This window comes from Dermochelys coriacea, chromosome 11 (genome assembly GCF_009764565.3).
Source record: "Dermochelys coriacea isolate rDerCor1 chromosome 11, rDerCor1.pri.v4, whole genome shotgun sequence".
NCBI classification, from domain to species: domain Eukaryota; kingdom Metazoa; phylum Chordata; order Testudines; family Dermochelyidae; genus Dermochelys; species Dermochelys coriacea.
The window spans coordinates 4,631,495-4,649,774 of NC_050078.2; the positions used below are offsets into that span (position 1 = coordinate 4,631,495).

An 18,280-nucleotide genomic window follows, 5' to 3' on the forward strand; every position below is an offset into this window, starting at 1 on the left:
GATACGATTCCATTGACTTCACAACAGTGGAGGCTGTGGGTAGAACAGAGAGTGCTGCAGGTTACAGGCCAGGGGAGAGGGAGGAAATTTGCAAGATTGTGACAATAAAGTCATTCTGCCTGAGAGTTTTCTCATTTTGATATGAGAAGGAGCTCATTTATTGCTGCCTGTATTGCTACACATTGCCCTTTAATCTGCAGCTTTATTGTGTCCATGATTTATTTATTTAGAGCAGGGGTGGGGGTTAACTTCCAGCCAGCAGCAGGGAGTAAAACAGGAATGAGAATCGTGCTCTGGTCAGGGGGAAGATAGGCCCTGGCTTGTTGTTCAGGTGGGTAGAGGCTGAAGAACCAGATTCCCAACTCTCCGTACGTGTTTTGAGGGATCCCAATAGTAACAGTGCATGCTGCTGTGTGTCCATTAAAGCTCCCCTGCCAGGTGTGGCATCCTGCAGAGAGCTGGCTCTGTTGCTTGCAAACAGACCAGGCTGGGTTGCTGTGATCTCGCGATCACAGCTGGGTTGGGCCCAGTCGAAACTTGGTGGAGAGACACCCCTCTTATCAACACACACTTTTGCTCCAGGAAGTAGTGGAAGCGATTCAGCAGGCAGAGCGCTTTCTTCCGAGTCAGCCCGGAACCGCTGCCCTCCTATGGTGCTAAGGGGTGTTGTGTGGCTGATGTGCCACCTTTCAAATGAGCTGTCACACCGCGCACTTGACCGCTTATGGGCAAGAATGCTCCCCTGGCACCTCTCAAGCGAGCAGCTGCTAGCCCCAGCATCCTGTACAAATTCCAAGGTGGGTGATTCCAATTTGCCATCTCAATTCCCCTTTCAGGTTCAGTTGGATAAAGTGTTCTTTGTTTCCCATTCCAAACATCTGTTTAGGTTGCTGCTAATTGCTGCTGCAGCTCAGTGGCCGGTAAAGCGTTCCCAGGATGTGTTGTTTATGTATCAGTTTGGAAGGCACTAGACGACTGCAAGTTGTCATTGCCTGGAAACTGTGTCCCTTGCCTCGATAGCATCCTGCAAACTAGAGGATACGTATACACACACGCATTGTAATGATCCTTCTCCTTGTGGAGCAGGCAGAGTTGCAACCCATTGAGATCTTGACACATTGGATTAATCTCTCTATTGTCAGGATTTAGCCTCTGGCTGAAACTAAGGGTAGGCATTAGGGGCTGTAATGTTGTTTGTGGTGTGATGGCTTCTGAGAAGGGACCTGCTGCCCACGGAGTTCCACTATATAGTACACAGGAAGCAGGGAGTGAGGGGAGGTGGCTTAGAGACAGCAGCTGCCAGTTTTGGGAACCAGGCCTTCACTGTGTTGTCTGAGCCTTTGTGGAGGAGCCATATTCGAACCCAAAGGCTTTGTAAGAAAGGAAGATTCCCCATACAGATGCCAAGACCTTTCCCCTAGCGCCAAAGCCACCCGTGGCCTCAGTGAAATAGACCATCATGCTGGCTAGGGATGATGTAAAAGGGATACCTGTGGGAGAAATGTGCTGCTCTAAAGGTAGGAGACTAAAGGGAACAGCTCCGATGCCACAATGATGGGCCCAGTTGAGGAAACTGAACAGAATAGCAGCAACATTGCAGCAGCATCCAGAGGCCTCGTTGTGGGCCGGGGCCCTAATGTGATGGGTAAAGTACCGATAGACAACTGGGAAGGGTGCATAGCCCCAAGAACTCACAATCTCATATAAGACAAGACACAGCGAGTGGGTGAAACAGACAATAGAAGGGAGGGGAAACTGAGAAGGAGAAACATGGTGAGGTATAATGTTATGAAGGCTCCCGATGTGCGGAAATGAACCATTATGAATCACGCGACAGTGGTTTCTCCGTTGTTGCTTTGAATGGTCCGCTCAGAACAGCGAGGTGTAATAGCGCAGGCTGGAGACAGGTGCCACACACCATGCTCTTCTTTATCCATCCGAGCACCAGAACCACATCAGACTTATTGCCTGGCCTTTATTAGAAACTCTTGCCCATGCTTCAGATTCTGACTCCTGTGTTTCATGAATGCTGCTTCTCTGAACAGACGCTCAGGATTAGCTGTCTGCAAGCAGCGGATTGTGGAAATGAAATTTTCCATCAGCCATAGCTCTGCTCCTAAGGCTCAGGCTGATCACCTGGAAAAGAAACCTCTCCAGTTCTGTTTGGGACAAAAACAACATGATTGAAATCAGGATCTTGGATAAATAAAATGTGACAAATTCCTTCTTCAAGAAATTAATGATCCAACCCCGTGCTCCATGAGCCTCTGCTCTCATGTCTTTGCTGAGTGTTTGTGAAATTTCATTGGTGTAAGTCTGTCCATCCAGCCCCTTCGCCCTATTCTTTAATGGCCTCTTTGTGTCTGATCTGAAACTAGGCTGTAAGCGCCTTGGAGCAGGGCTCATTTATTATTATTATTTGATTATAGGAGCAATGCCCAACCAAGGATCAGGGCCCCATTGTGCTAGGTGCTGTAAAAACACAACAAAAAGAGGGTCTCTGCCCCGAAGTACTTACAATCTAAATATAAAACAAGAGGCAACAGGTTGATACAACAAAGAGGGAAAGGACAATGTAACAATGAGATGGTTATGGGTAGCATGGTAAGCAGCAGTCACAATGCCCCAGCTGCCCACCCATTGGTGGGTTTATCTGCGTTGTGAGGCATTGAGCTCACTTTCGGGAGCTGTGACATAATACATGAATATTCTCTTTCTCTCTCGGCACAAGTCTGGCCCATACACGTGCTCAAATACTACAGTGGTGAGCATGGAATGAGAACCTGAATAAAATACGGAATTCAATCAAATAATAAGGAAACGAGATAGAGAGTAGGAAAACCTGCATCTAATGGAGAGAAAGGACTTAATAGAAAGCGCGAGCTCTTTGCATGTGGGGTGGCAGGCTGCCCTAAGCCAGTGTGCTAGATTTAGGGCTTTATGCTCCCTCTCAGACCAGGTGGGAAGGGGAGTCAAACTGGGTGCCCCACGTATGAAAGGTGGGATGGAAGGAAAAATTCCTCAGCATCCCTGATTCTGTGGGAGCCCCTCCTTGTTAACACCACAGAGCTGGGGCTTCATGTGGTGGCCATATGCCCCAACATGGTTTTCTAGCAAACTCAGAGACTTCCATCCTGAAGAGGGAGTTTTTGAAAGGAGTATCCTGAAGGGAACGGAGGGGAACCATGCTGTGATGCAGGGAGTGGGGAGACTGGGCAGCCAGACCAGAGGCACTGCCCCCCCAAGCATCCTGAGGTCCTTGAAATTTCCCCATGGGGCATCTTGAGGGTTCAGAACCCCACCTGCCCGTTCTGTCTTATGGAATGGCTCCTAAGCACACATGGAGATTCCAGCAGAGTTTGGCTCCTTCTACAGGTTTCTCCAGATAAACAAGGCCTTGAATTGGGAGGATTCTCCCCAGTTAGTAAAAAAGGTCCTCAGAGTGATGATACATCTGGGAAGAGGGTCTCTGGAGCTGCCTGCAGGAATTCGAGTTATATTTTAACCCAAATTTGTTTTGATTAAAGCATACAATTTCTCGCAACTTGATATTAACTGGCTGACTCCAGCTCTCTCTTGGAATTTACTGTTTCAAATGAATCACCTTTACTTCTGCCGCTTGCCCACTCCTCTGCTCAGTTCCCTTTTAATTTTACAGCTTCCTGAGCTTGGCGCTAGGAAATCGATAAGTAATTTAGAGCCCGGCAAATACAGAGGAAAACAAGTTATTTTGCACTTTTATGAATATTTTGAAGCCAGAATTGTCCGAAAAAACAGGGACACAATCAACGTAACAACCGATCCACCAATGTAACACACTAAACAGCATAAGATCATAGACATTTATAATTAGAAGGCTAGCAAACAAGAATTTTTAAAACTACTCTCTTGAATCAGGCTGTTCAGTAATATTTGTGGTAAGCTAATAAAAGAGGATTTATAATCCCAGCTCCATGCTTAATACTTGGGAGAATGGATCTGATTCCATGGAGGGTATTTTACAGCTGAGGAGAAAATATCCAGTTTGGGTTCTTTGACCCAGTCAAAGGTTAAAGTGATCTCAAAGAAATACTGAACCTGGCATTGCTCAGGATGGAATTTTATCCCCTTTTAGGGATCAGACAACTCATTTAAATACATATCTAATGTTCCTTCTCAAAGACTGACCCCCTTTAGAGCTGCTTTAGAGGTCTCTGTTTCCTTGTCTGGGTGTGGAATCTGTCCAAAATATCCCAGAGGGGTGCTGCTTTTCAGGGGCCTGTCCTATGACTGATGTTAACAGGTCTGAACTGTATTTCAAGGGAGGAAACAAAAATCAGACTTTGTGTGATGACAGTCAGGTGTTGGGTTGTGATAAGATGACCCATGACTAGAGCTCTTCAAATCTCAGTGGTTTGTAAGAAGCAGGATGGAAAAAAATCTGGTGATACTCTAAACTTGACCCACAGTCCAAACTCCGTAGTTCCAGAATAGTCAGCTGTTAATATTATTACCTTTTTTGACGTGAGCAGCTAATCAAAGTTCGGGGCCCTGCACATTGTGCCAGTTGGGAGGAGAAACTGCATCAAAGAAAATACCAGATTCCATCATCAATCTTGTTTATTTAACATGAGCAACAGTGAAATAGTTAACCATGTGAACACTTGTGTTGTCAGTAAGTCTCAGAGCCAACGTCCCACTTAGGGGAATGGGGCACTTCCAGAGCTATCATTTGTCTGTCACACAGGAAGCACTGCTTCAGATCACATTCCAAAGGTCTTCTTCACAACCAGGAGGGCTAGACACTCAATTTTTATTTAAATTGGAGCTTAAATTCTGCAGACGCTGAGCTGGGCACCAGAAAAGTGCTGATGCAGTTTCCCAATCAGGGGACATCTGGCAGACACTTTCATCCCTTCCTAGTCGTGCTTTGATAATCAGGTTGGAACAAAGCCTCTATAGCAAAGCATAGCTCCGTTGAAACTGGCCAGTTTTACCCATTTCTCATCCAACCCTTAATTAGCCCACAACTGCTCAAAAATGTTGTGAACTTTTCAAAGAGTTTCCAGCTTATTACAAATCCCCAAATGAGTGGCATTCCATATGGTGGTGAGCGCCACTGGCAAATTTCACTAGGCCCTAACACTGACATCATGACATCTTTTGCAACACCATGTTCAAAATTGCTGGCGGTGACAACTCAGTCATAGTCCTGGTTAATAAGTCAATGATCTAAACGGGATGTTGTCCATTCATTCACTTAAGGCAACTTGTGCAATGGAAGTGCAGCTACCATACATAGCTGGACATGCAGATCAGATGGTTGTGCATGCCTATGCCTTTTTACACATCTAAATGCTTACCAGCACATGCATATACCCACTATACAGCATGTGCGGTTGTGGTCCGTATAGGGGCAATTGCAGTCAGGAGGATATGTACACATTTAACTTCAAGCAAATAGGCCTTCATGTTTTGAAAAGGGATCCTTTCATATTGTACTTGTAGGTTACATTTGATTATCGCATCTTTAGGTAAGTTTGTAACTTGTCACCAGCTCTCAGCAATTCCCAAACCTTTCCCCCTGCTGATGCCCTACTCTCTCTGAGCTCTTTATTATTTCTTTAACATTTTTATTGCCATACAGCCTCAGCGAGCTCAAAGTCCATTGTGCTAGTCAATCTACAAAGAGATAGTAAATGACAGTCCTACAGAGTTACATTCTGAAAGACAAACTCTTCTGCCATCCATTTTCTAGCTGCCCATTGGAGGTTAGGATGAGCTTTTAAAGTAAATGTTTGTTCTAATAACCTGCAGCCTTACATCTCAGGACAGAAAGTGCAACCAGTTGGCTGTATCTCCAGCCATGACAAAACACTCATGTTCCAATGGAATTCACTGGGGTGTCGGATAGAATGGAGGAGTGCTGGACAGAGGGCAAAACAGTTAAGGTTTGGTTGATCAGTGATGGCAATAAATAGTTTCTCTCTGATGAAGTTCTACATGCACAGTGTTCCCATGTTAAGTACAACTAGGGAGAGCACTTCAAAATACTTAAGTGCTTCAAATATTCTGTACTTGGTACTTAAGTACATTGTAAAGTCGATAAAGCACAATGGTTTTTTTATCCACAGGTGCTTTTTAAAAATAGGTGATTGAAACAATCACATCCCTCCTGGATTCTGGTTGGCCTCCAGCACCCATTGTCCTGGCTTGGGAGCTTCAAGCCTAGCTCTTGCACCAACCAGGGAGAGTGGCAGCCCACTCCTTTCACTTCTGATTGATCACTACAACCAGCAATGGGTAGACTCGCTCCCTGGCCCAGCTCAGTAGCAGTGGGGAGACTTGTTCATAGTGTCTGGGGAAACTCTAAAGTACAAGGCCCCCCATTTGGATACTTTTCTGCAGCAACAACTCTGTGATGGGTCAGTGTCCAAAGAAAAAACAGATCAGCAAATTCTTATAACAGATAAGCTCATTCTTATCATACAGGAGTTGGAAGTACTTGCACTTGTACTTTTACTTATAAATACATAAATGCTATTTCCACGGCACACTTGTACTTATGAGTACTTCTGCAATGGGGTGCTTGGCACTCATACTGAAGTCATTTTAATTAGCACTTACGGCTACAAACCCACTGTGAAATGCAAGTAGCAAGATCAAGTCCCAGGCTTTGGCACAACTTGACTTTGACTTTCATTCCACATTTCAGGAAAGATGTGGACAAATTGGAGAAAGTCCAGAGAAGAGGAACAAAAATGATTAAAGGTCTAGAGAACATGGCCTCTGAGGGAAGATTGAAAAAAATGGGTTTGTTTAGTCTGGAGAAGAGAAGACTGAGAGAGGACATGATAACAGTTTTCAAGTATATAATAGGTTGTTACAAGGAGGAGGAAGAAAAATTGTTCTTCTCAACCTCTGAGGATAGGACAAGAAGCAATGGGCTTAAATTGCAGCCAGGGAGGTTTAGGTTGGACATTAGGAAAAACTTCCTGTCAGAGTGGTTAAGCCCTGGAATACATTGCGGAGGGAGGTTGTGGAATCTCCATCATTTGAAATTTTTAAGAGCAGGTTAGACAAACACCTGTCAGGGATAATCAGATAATACTTAGTCCTGCCATGAGTGCAGGGGTCTGGACTAGATGACCTCTCGAGGTCCCCTCCAGTCCTATGATTCTATGAGTCTTTCATTCTCTGCATGTTGCATTAATGCTCATGAAAGTTCACGGGCTGGTGAATGGGGCATCTCTACCTGGGAGCTTCTCTCATCCTGATCTGATCTTGATTGTGGCCCAGACAGAGTGAACCAACAGTATCAAGAGAAAACAAATAATCCGGGCGCTGGCCTGACTCAGTGTTTATCTGTCTGTTGGAATACTTGCAGTAGCATGGCAGCTATTGTGCTTTTGTAATGGGTGAACCACTGTACACTGAACCATCCAACAACGTCTGATCTGGAGGCTGATATGAATTACTTTTGTATAACATCCTACTTTAAATTAAGTGTTTCAGACCAAGATTGAAATTTGATATTTTGAATAATGTTACAATATGTCAGCTAAGCCCGCATGTTTGCGGTGCCACGGTTTCCATTCCCAGGTCAGTAGTATATGCTAGCCCAGTGTGTGGGGAATCTATCTGTATCTGGCTAAGCTAGCTAGCAAGGCATTTATACTGTGCCATTCTCTATGGTATCAGAGCAGCTGGGTAGAGTCCTGTATTTAGAATACTACTACTACTTACTTAGCATGTAGGTTGCATATTTTATCTTCTCGATGATTTATGGAGATTAAGTAATTAATTATCACAATCCCCCTGCAAGGGAGTTGAGTATTTTTACTATCCTGATTTGACAGACCTCATAACTGATGCACAGAGAGGGGAACTGACCTATCCAGTGTCTCAGGAATGAGCAGACAGGATTAGATGTCAGGAGTTCTAGTCACAGTCCACTGCTCTAACCACTAGACAACACTTCTGTTATATCCATGTATGATGTTTGTCTGGTGGATCCAGAAAATACAATGTGTGCAGGTAGACAGATTCCAGCAAAACACACACACACCCTGTCCCAGACACAATATTAGTGAAAATGCTAATGATGAATAATTTGCATGGTTTTTCATCCATCAATATCAAAGCACTCTCCAAAGACGAGTACATATCATTTATCCTCATTCTGCAGATGACATAGCCAAGACACAGAAGTTAAGTCCTTCTCCTGTGATCACTCAGCAAGTCAGCGACAGTCAGGAATAGAACTGCGGTGTCTTGATTCCCAGACCCTTGCTCCAGGCACTAGACAACCACGGCCCTGCTGCTGCTATGCATGCAGCTAGATTTGATTTACACATTCATGTGATGTTAGCCCAATAGCTGCCAACAGCACATAGATTCCAGGTATACCCCCCATGTACACATTTTCAGCTGAGTCATGACTACAGCATGTATGGCGGATCAAACCAAGAGGTGCATTGGTAAAGGGATATTGTGGTGCTGTATAGAATAAGCCATCCTGCTGCATGTAAGACCCGTTTGCTGGCTGCTGAGATCAAACTGTGATCTGTTTCATCCAGGTGGAAGGCAGTCTGGCTGAGCAGAAGGACTTGTGCTCTGCCAGTCAGTAATTAAAAACCTTGGTTTATCGTAGAATGCACACTGACCAAGAGAGCTGTGTTCATGGGCCACTAAGCAGGCAGCTAGAGGGAGTGATGCTGAGCTGTGTTCACAGCTTCTCTCTAAAGTTCCTCTTGTTTTTTTGCCTTCCCTCCAGGTCTAATAATACACGAAGGGCCCTCAGTTTACCGGATTTTCAAACGGTGGCAGGCGGTAAATCAGCAGTGGAAAGTGCTGAACTATGACAAAACAAAAGACACGGAGGACCAAAAAACAGGGACCAGGACAAACCTCCGAACCTCCTCCCAAACCAACCATTCGTCCTCCACCAGTGGTACAGCCAGCAACTCCACTCCAGCTGACAACGGGATCCGGGGCACTAGCCACGCCACCGGCACCCTGTCTGACCACCACTGTGCTTACACCATCTTGCATATACTCAGCCAGCTGAGGCCTCATGAACAGAGAAGCCAGTCTAGCACTAACAGAGAGCTCGTCATGAGGGTCACAACAGTCTGAACAACAGAATTCAGGAGGCCTTAACACGAAGTGAAGACAAAGCACTCAAGAGCAGAGAAGCATGGTGTGCCTTTAATTTTTTTGGGTAGCTGCACAAGGTGTAAGCAGCACTTGGCCAACTGAGGAAGAAGAAGGTGGAGGCAGAGTTGCACACTCATGCTAAAGAGGTTAACGTTTTCCAGCCAGTCAATATTATTTTTTAAAAAAATAACAAAACAAGTGCAATACGAACTAACAACTGACTAGGCAAAGGTTTGGGGAAGCCGAGGAAGAGCCGGTATTAGCATGTCTTACAAGTTTTATTAGCTGGGATGGGTAATGTTCTGCAAACACACACACACACCCCACACGCACACAGACACATAGTGTGGAATGATAACAAACAGAAGGGGAATGACGGAAGCGACGTACTTGGAGGAGTTTTCAGATTGTGTTAAGCAGGGATCTGAGTCATCGTTTTGTTTCATAAATCATTCCGGAGCCCTGTCTTACTCGCGATAGAGTATTTCCACTGAAATGGCTGGGGATTTTTTAGTTTTAATATTAAAAAAAAATATATCCGTCCATATTTCACCAAAACAAAAATTGGCAAGGGGTTCGGAGAATGGCGTTGGGAGCAGGTTTGACAGACATTTTTTGGCGAAGTTTGTACAGATGCGCTGTGGGTGTTTGAAGCACAAGCACTGGTATGATGACCCCAAATCCCACATTCAAACCTTCCCGCTCATAAAAACCATCCTCCAGGCAGACTTTGAGAAAGGAGGCTGCTCCAGGTTAATTTCCTCTCATACCCCATCACTCCCGATTGATTACATTAGGCCAGTCCCATCTCCACAGCTTTCTCCTGCATCTGTGATTCAGACTCTTATAAGAGGGGTTTTTTTATCTGTATATCCCTGCTGCTCAACTTGCAAGAGAGTCTCACTCAATCTTATAGGTTAAGCCCTTGATATCCAGTCTGCTGAATGACTGAGTGGAAAAGACTAAATGATGAGCTAACAAAGACTTAGTCTGAAGAGGGAGCACGGTCCCTGAGTGAATATATTATGCTTTTAATAAGTCTCCTTCTCTAGGAGCTATCCATGAAAGTTCCAATTGCTCTTCAGGAACATCCTCTTTCAATGCACAATGGCTGAATCATTTGTGGGTATTAAAGGGACACTGTCAAGTACTTTTTTAAATAGTTTTTAGGGGCTTTTTTTTTTTTTTTTTACTCTCCATCATTTGTCATATTCTCTTAAAAGCTTGAAAATAAAAATTCTTTCCCTACTGATTTTTGTCCTTTTCCATTTGGCACACACTGTTCTCCCCTGGCCAGGACCTTGCCCCGCTGTGCCCTCACCCCACCCTGCCCCTCTTCTCCCAACCGTCTACTGCAGCCAGAAGTCAAACATGGCTGCGCCCTGTTTACTTTCATGTGCCCCAGCATTGCTGATGGTGCTGCATCACAGCCCTGGAGAACAGAGCTGTTTTGTTAGTGTAGCAACTTCTGTAGCATAGGGAGCAGAAGAGCAGAAACTATAACAATGCAGAGTCTTAACTGGTTTTGGAGCAATGGCACAGCAAATCAAAAATAACTAATGCCACAATGGTCAAACCCATGCCTGGAGTTAGCTATCAAAACCCATATGTAAGCAGATGAAAGAAAGCAGCCTGATTTTCAGCTGTGCTGGGATCTCCTGTCTTAGGAGTTTATATTACCATCCTTCACAGTGGTATCTGAGCACCTCTTGCAGCTTCTGTTGGAGCCATGGGAGTTGATTCATGTGATTTCACTTTGATTCATGCCCCTACATATGGATTTAGCTGATGAACTTTGGGCGCCCGGGTTTGGAAATCCCGGCCAGAAAGCAATTTAGCACTCAGAAGGAATAAGCATTTTAAGGAAGGTCACATTTCTGGGCCTCCATTACTTGACAGTGTCCCTTTGAATATCAGAATGCAACAGAACAGGTGTCTTTATGGCAGATGACATGTGGGTTCTGAAACTCCAGCCGAGTTGAGCTCTACCCTGAGATAAGACTTAATCCCAAGACAGCTGATGAAATGAGGAGCCATGCAAACAAACATGATTTCTGGGAGGCCAGTGTCTGTATAGCTGACCTATCTCACTGTCTACCAAAGAGTGCTTTAGGTTGGGGTCGTGGCTGTTTTGATGACCTCTGAAAGGTGTTGTCGGGAGCATGTCTCTTATGGGGCTGCTCCTGTGGTAAAGTCTAGCAAAGTCTGGTTAACGCAAGGGAACACAGCAGCCTCTTCGTGCCCCAGAGGCTTTTCCAAAGGGCAGCATTCTTGTCACAAGAGATGGCCACTTGTGATGCTCTGACAGGGGTGGGGGCTGTCAGACGTAACAGTAAGTAGTGTCATCTGATCCCCCTCCAACTCCCATTATGTAATAAGGAAAACCAAATTCCTTTCACTGGGGTTAGCAGGTTGAGAGTTTATAAGGTCAGAAGCACATCTCACCATGAAAGGGAGGCATGGCCTGGTGGGCTGAGCACAGGATGGAGTCATCTCACTCCAGCTCTGCCACCAACTCTCTCTGTAGCTTTGGGCAAGTCCCTTAATCTTTCTGGCTCAGTTCCCCATCTGCAAAATGGGGATGATAATACTTATCTACCTCACAGGGGTGTTGTGAGACTCAATGTTTGCAAAGCCCATTGACATGATAAGGTAGCGTGTGTAAAATAGATAGCAATGAGCTGGTTAGCAGGAATGAGCACCCACTGCCCTTTGCTGGACAAACTTCAAACTGCTCAGCTCGGTGTATCATAGCCCCTACACTGTTACCAGAGAGTCCCCTTTTGCTGAAGTGGTAGGGTGCTGCCACTTTCGCATGACGTTCTGAGTGGCAGTAATGTGCAGCATAGTGACAACCACATGGTCCTACTTGGCCATGGATTTGTTACAACATTTTTCTATACACGTGTTTTCCATGCAATGTGCTTAGAAATACATGTTCCAGTTGCAACTGGCCTGCCTGGGTCTGGGCTGTTCAGTGGCTGCAGCATCCCTCATGGGTGGAAAACCCTCTCGTTTGGCTACGGAGCCCAGTTTCAGAGACGGTGACCTTCTGAGCCCTTCCACAATGGTTTAAGAATCAAAAACCTATTTCAGCTATTTAATAACCAAACCAAATGAACAGAACACACAGTCTTGCCAAGTTCATCAATGACTGGGCATCAGATACTATGGTGACAAGGAGCACTTAAGTACCTAGATAGATAAGACGTTAGCTAAAGGAAGTTGGAAACTAATTATAACACTTTCTTAAGCATAGATTCCCAAGGCCAGAAGGGACTACTGTGATAATCTAGTTTGCCCTTCTGTATAACACAGGCCAGAGAACTGCCCCAAAATAATTCCCGTTTGAACTAGCGCTCAGGATCTTCGCTTTCATTCCAAGAGCTGCCACCACCAGCACAATCTCCTAGAAGCCAAGTGTAATTGGAACCTCTGTTTTCAGAGCAGTTTATTCCTGAGCAAAGTGCTTCTGATTTTATGAACATCTAGGCTGCTGGTCTGAGAGCGATGGGTGCACATTTTGGGGGTTTTTTATTATTTTTTGGAGCGGCTCTGAAGATGGCAGCAATAGTAATAAGCATCTATGTTCCATGGCAGAATGCATTCTTCTCTCTTCCCCCATCCCATCATTTCTGCTCCTATGCAGGACAATAAAAAGTGCAAAAATGGAGACATGCAAAACGCACCATGGACTGGTGGGAGTTTGCAGAGAGCAGAAGGGACAAGATGACGGAGCTAAACAAAGCCGTTCTATAGAAGGCATCCCTTCCCTGGCATCACCCCACCCACACGTCACTGCTCATCTTGCCTTCTCTTTCAAGTACTCTTCACTTTGCCTTGTTGTCAAAGAGTTCTTTGTATTTTTAACGCCATTCTTACAAGGCAGTGAGCCCTGCTTCCCTCAGATCACGCTGTTTGCAACTCAACAGCTGTTTTGGGGTGGGGTAGGGGCGAAACTCCCATCAGGCATTCCTATGCTCTTGTGCTTCATGGCACGGTGAAACAGGCAGAGGCAGCTGATGGAGAAACAAGGGGTCTGAAATGATTCGTGGTCCTACTAAATTACTCACATTTTGTTACAGTTTCCTGATTTTCTGTCAGCTTTGATGGGTCACTTACTGCCTTTTTGGAGAGGTTTTGCTCTGTGTGACTTCTTTCAATTCTATCCTCTTTGCCCAAAATTTCAGTGGTGGCTACAAGCCTCCATTGCTCTTCCAGTCTCTCCACCAAACACCCACCCTCAAGTCCATTCCCCCCACCTCCCCCAGAGCACAAGCACACACTTAGACTGTAGTAGGGGGTCTATGTGGTCCAGGTTCTTCTGACGCCCCTCTGGTCAGGACTCACAGCCCTTGATGTGTTTTGTTTTTTCAATATATATTCACTTTGAAATGCATAGTTTCCTGCTGCCAATCAGCTCTCACAGGACCAGTTGGTCGTGAAGCCCAGGAAGCCAATAAAACACTCCATTCCCCACTTCAAATGTCAGCACTGATGGGCTGGCTCTCAAGACACATGACTGAATTTCCCTTTTACCTTGTTTTAATACCGCTAGCGCCTCTGACTGTGCTTTTCTACACTGGGCCTTGAAGAATCACCTTGTATCATCCTGATCCTGTGGCCAGGCCCTGAGGAAGAGCACATCACTGTTGCCACAAATGTCCCAAAAGATGCGTGCTTCTGGCATTATTCTGGATCAGGGACACCAATGCCTGTATCGGGGAAGAAATAGTAGTTAATACCTTTCCTGGCTTTACTAACTGTATTTTCACTCAGGGAAACAGGAACAAACCTCCTCAGACTTGCCAGATCCCTGAGGATTCCTTCAAACCCCAATTCCTCCACTAGGCCCCATATCACAGCCAACCTCCTTCCGGCTGAGAAAGTCATCGGCTGGAGACCATCCTGAGGGCCGCTGTCCACCGTACAGTTGCCAGCGGTCCCTCTTTTCAAGGGAGAGGCCTGATTTTTTTCCAATGGACGTGCCACATGTCTTGTAGGGCATTGGGTAGCTCACCACAGGGTGAGCGACACCGAGAGCACAATGCCGTAATGCAGCATCTCTGACCAGGCAGACAAAGTATTCAAGGAGGTCGCTCACCTTCACTCAGGATATAAGCAAGCTGCCTCCATAGCACTGTCAGCCCATAGATCCAGAGAGATGGGACTAGCAATCAAATCCAGGACTCCTGCATTGCAGCTGAGAGCACAAGGCCAGTGAGCCAGCTAATTCCTCTTCCCATTTCATTACAATGCCAGCATATTACCAGCAGTTCCTGTTAGCATTTGTCAGCTACACACAGTGAGGGAAAATCAGTGTAAACACTGGAATATTCAGATGGACTGAGCCCTTGGGGCCAGCAATGCATATGCCCTAATGGTTAGTGCCAGGGGACCCTAACCCCCAATACCAATGTACCCCATTCATAACTTGACGCACTCCCTGCTATTCTACTCCCCCGTTGCCAAATTCCTTTTGCCAGTGCAGCTCTCTTGGCATGTGGCAAAACCCTGCTTGCCCAGACTGTGGCTTCTCATGAGTAGAGATACCTACAGCATAAACTATAGGATGATTTTGCAACATGGATAAATATCTGTAGTGTTTTGAAACCAGCATTTGTGACCAAAAGCACTCACATTAGAATCCAGAGATAAACAACTAGTGCAGGAACCTAGTGTATTGACCATTTACCTCCACTTCAACGCTTAAGGGAGATGTACTGAATAAAGCAATGGTTTCCTTTACAATAGTAACCATTTGATGGCTTCCAGAGCATTCCCTCCGGTGATGTGAGTTTGACACAGTGTAGTTGATGGATCAGTGTCTGATCTGACAGCTATCACATTGTATACAAGTAGAAAAGACCATGAAGTTTCTGCACTGTTAACAAAAACGTCAAAAATATCTTGGTTCATTATTCAACTTACCTCCAGGTCAGTGGGTGAATTTCTTCTTTGAAGAGAGAATGAAGTTTCTTCTTCCAGAACCAGAATTACAAGTTTACAAAACGATTACTCTTCTTGAGAGGGGGGAAAAACAACCATGAAAGAATGTTTAGTTTATTGAACCTAAAAAAAAAGTCTTGACAGAAGTTAATTAGGTAGATAGAACAATGCAGGACCTTACTCTAGGTAGGCAGAAGAAGGAGAAAAGAAATCCTTGCATGGGATTCTTGGCCAATCATTGATTAAATGTTCAGTCAATGTGTGTGTGAGACAGAGAGAGAGATACTTGGGTCTTGAAGTGCAGTGGATCATAGACTAAAGGCCTCTTGAAATTATCTGAGCCATACTCAAGCAAGCACAAAGATATGAAAGCACAAACGCCTGGAACCATACAAGTCACAAGTTTATTGACAAGAGGTGGGAGTCCTTGAACATGGGGAAAGAATAAGGGAGATTCTTTTCTATGCCACATTGAGAGTGTTGTTTTCAGCTTGTTTACTACCTATCTATAAACAACCTGCTTTTCAAAGTGTTCTGGAGAAAGATGATGTTATTCAGAGTATAGAGAACTGAATAAACAAACAGAAAAGGAGCCAAGGAGTAAGGAGAGACTGTTCACTACATTTTGTTACTGCTACCACCAAGGCCTTCTGTACAGAACAAAATACGGATACTATTTTTATTTTGCTGCCTGCCCAGTGCCCAGTCTTTGACCAATGGTGGCCTCCAAAGCCACAGAGCCTTCCTAGAGCTCAGATTTCCACCAAGCGACCAGAAAATTCCTCTGAGTGGTTGTCAAAGCCAGCAATGGTGTTCCTGTGTCTATTCAAGGTGTTTTCACCCATGATGACGGCAGCTGCTTTCACCGCTCGCTGGCTTTATAAACCAGCAAGTGCACCTTTCGCCTTGTGCCATCACAGGAGGGTGGTGATATCATTTGTGATGATGTCACTTCAGCATCCTGTGCAGTGATGTCAAGGTGGTTCAAAAGTATCATGAAAGTCAAGTAAATATTTTTATGCAGGCACCAGAGGGGCATTGGTAACTACAAAAACCAGGTGTCAACCAATTGCGGTAACGGGTGCCGTCAGAGATCCTTAAAGCTCTACTGATGGGAGAGTGTATTCATCCCCACAAACAGCATGTGCCTGACACCAATCTTCATCAAAAGCATCATAGGCCTTTAGGGACCAAGAACGTGGATACAACCTCTATGTGATCCACCCTTTTTGTGGTCAAAGATGCTTGCAGAGCTACCTCTAAGAGGAGCAGTTCCATTCAGCACAGCAGTCCTTGACTACCCAGCCTTTCATTTGTCCCCTGTAAATTTTCTGCTGCCTGTTCCGGTGGCTCTGGTTTCTCCTCTCCTACCTACACAAGACGATAGCTACATAGCCCACCAAATCTGCTTGCCCCAGCTCTGCTCTCAAGAGTCAGCTTTCAACTGAACAAGAGTGGTGTGCACAACTCCAGCTGTCCTACAACTGCCTGTGCCTTTGATCTCGTGAGAGAAATTTGGAGTTTCTCTGCATCTGTGATTGGAGAATTTTGCCCTGGATCCTACAAGTTTTTAGTCCTTCCTTCCTCTCACCCACCACATCCTCATCCTCACTGGGCCCCTCCAACGTGAGGATCAGTGACACTGAATGGCAAAGTAGCTCTTTGATGCAAGAGGTATGGAGAGCCTTCCTTCTCCTTGATGGAGACACAAACATCTCTCCACTTCCCTTAAACTGGTGTGTCCAACAGAACCTCGCTCTGGCAGGGCCTGGCTTTGGAACAGCTTCACTCTTAGGCTTTGTCTTCACTGCTATAAATGGGGGCGGGGGGGGGGGTACCTCAGAGTAATGCACATAAGCTACCTGAAGTAAAAAAACACAGTGAAGAGAAGGCAGTTTAGTTTTATCATGAGGTAGTTTACCTCGCAGTAAAGTGCTTTGTCTTCACTGTGTTTACTCCTCGGGATAGCTTACATCGGTACCCTAAGGTAAAAACCTCCCTTTTTTATCGCAGTGAAGTCACCGGCTAAGGGACAGGCACATTGCAATACACTGACCCAGTTCAGGACTTTCAATCTTTCCCAGTTAAGGAAGAGGGAAGAAAGGGAGCAGCCGGGGGGGAAAGCAAAAGGCATTGCCTCCCCCCTCCTCCCCCAATTGCCCCATTCATGTATACTTACAACAAATAGGCTAATTCTGCACCTGCTCTGAATCACATTTTAGTCCCTTTGAAGGCCCTCAGGAGGGCTGCAATCTGATCCTCTACTGAAGAGGGTTCTGTCCTGGGGGTGACACGTCCCCTTATGAATCACTGAAGCCCACTGATAAGGCCCTGTATGAATCATGATATCCACAAAGCGATGAAAGTAAACTGCATGCCCATATGAAAACACTTCATTAGAGACTCTCTATGGAGACTTCTGTGTGTTTGGGATCCCTGATTTTTAACAGGAACCAAGGAGGAACTGCAGGCTGCAATGTTAGGCTTAAAACTCAGTCAAGAGGGAGGGATTTGCTCCAAGGAATGACCATGCTGACTGTGTTACTGTCCTGTCATTCTCCTGAATTCCAAATGGAAACTTCTAAGTGCTCTTCATGAGCTGATGTTTATTAGAAAACTATTCTTAGGTGTTTAAGGTTGTTTTCTAATGAAAATATACATAATAAAAAAAAAATGAAAGACTCTGTTAATCTTCTCCTCTCCTTCTCTGTTAACCTGTAATACACACTGTGAAATTTACCTCCTCCTTGTTTGTTTATTGCCATTCCTGGTCAATAAAAATCTCTATTTCTTTCCATGATTCACAGGAGACCTTATCCAGTGGCCTTTGTCGTCTGCCTTCACATGCCAAATTGAGGTCAACATTTCATTCAGAGGATTTGAAAAAATAAAGATGAGGCATTATTGTCCTTATTACAATTGTTACCTGCTATGATTTATCATTTGTTTAATCAATCTATACTGTGGAAGCCACTAAAAAGCCCATATTTGCCAGTCTTTGCTACAGAGATAACATGGAGACTTCCTAAATATAGGGGAAAACTATGATAAGCTCAGCTACCATTGTGTGGCAAGCACTGGGAAATGCTGACATCTTAGCAGCATCCACTGTAGGCATGCAGGACCTTCTGCCGGGAGAATAAAGAGATGGTCTCCCCACAATGAGTTTTCAAACAAAGAGGTAGCAGAATTA

General features: G+C 45.1%; 1 protein-coding gene across 1 annotated transcript in view; it reads left to right on the forward strand.

The window, feature by feature from the left end:
- Positions 1 to 17,949, forward strand: part of MARCHF4 (membrane associated ring-CH-type finger 4) — a 162,917-nt gene extending 144,968 nt beyond the window's left edge. Inside the window, exon 4 of the mRNA XM_038422195.2 lies at positions 8,756 to 17,949. Coding sequence (XP_038278123.1) covers positions 8,756 to 9,117 — 362 coding nt within the window. The 3' untranslated portion in view covers positions 9,118 to 17,949. The remainder of the gene's footprint in view (positions 1 to 8,755) is intronic.
- Positions 17,950 to 18,280: the final 331 nt, after the last annotated feature.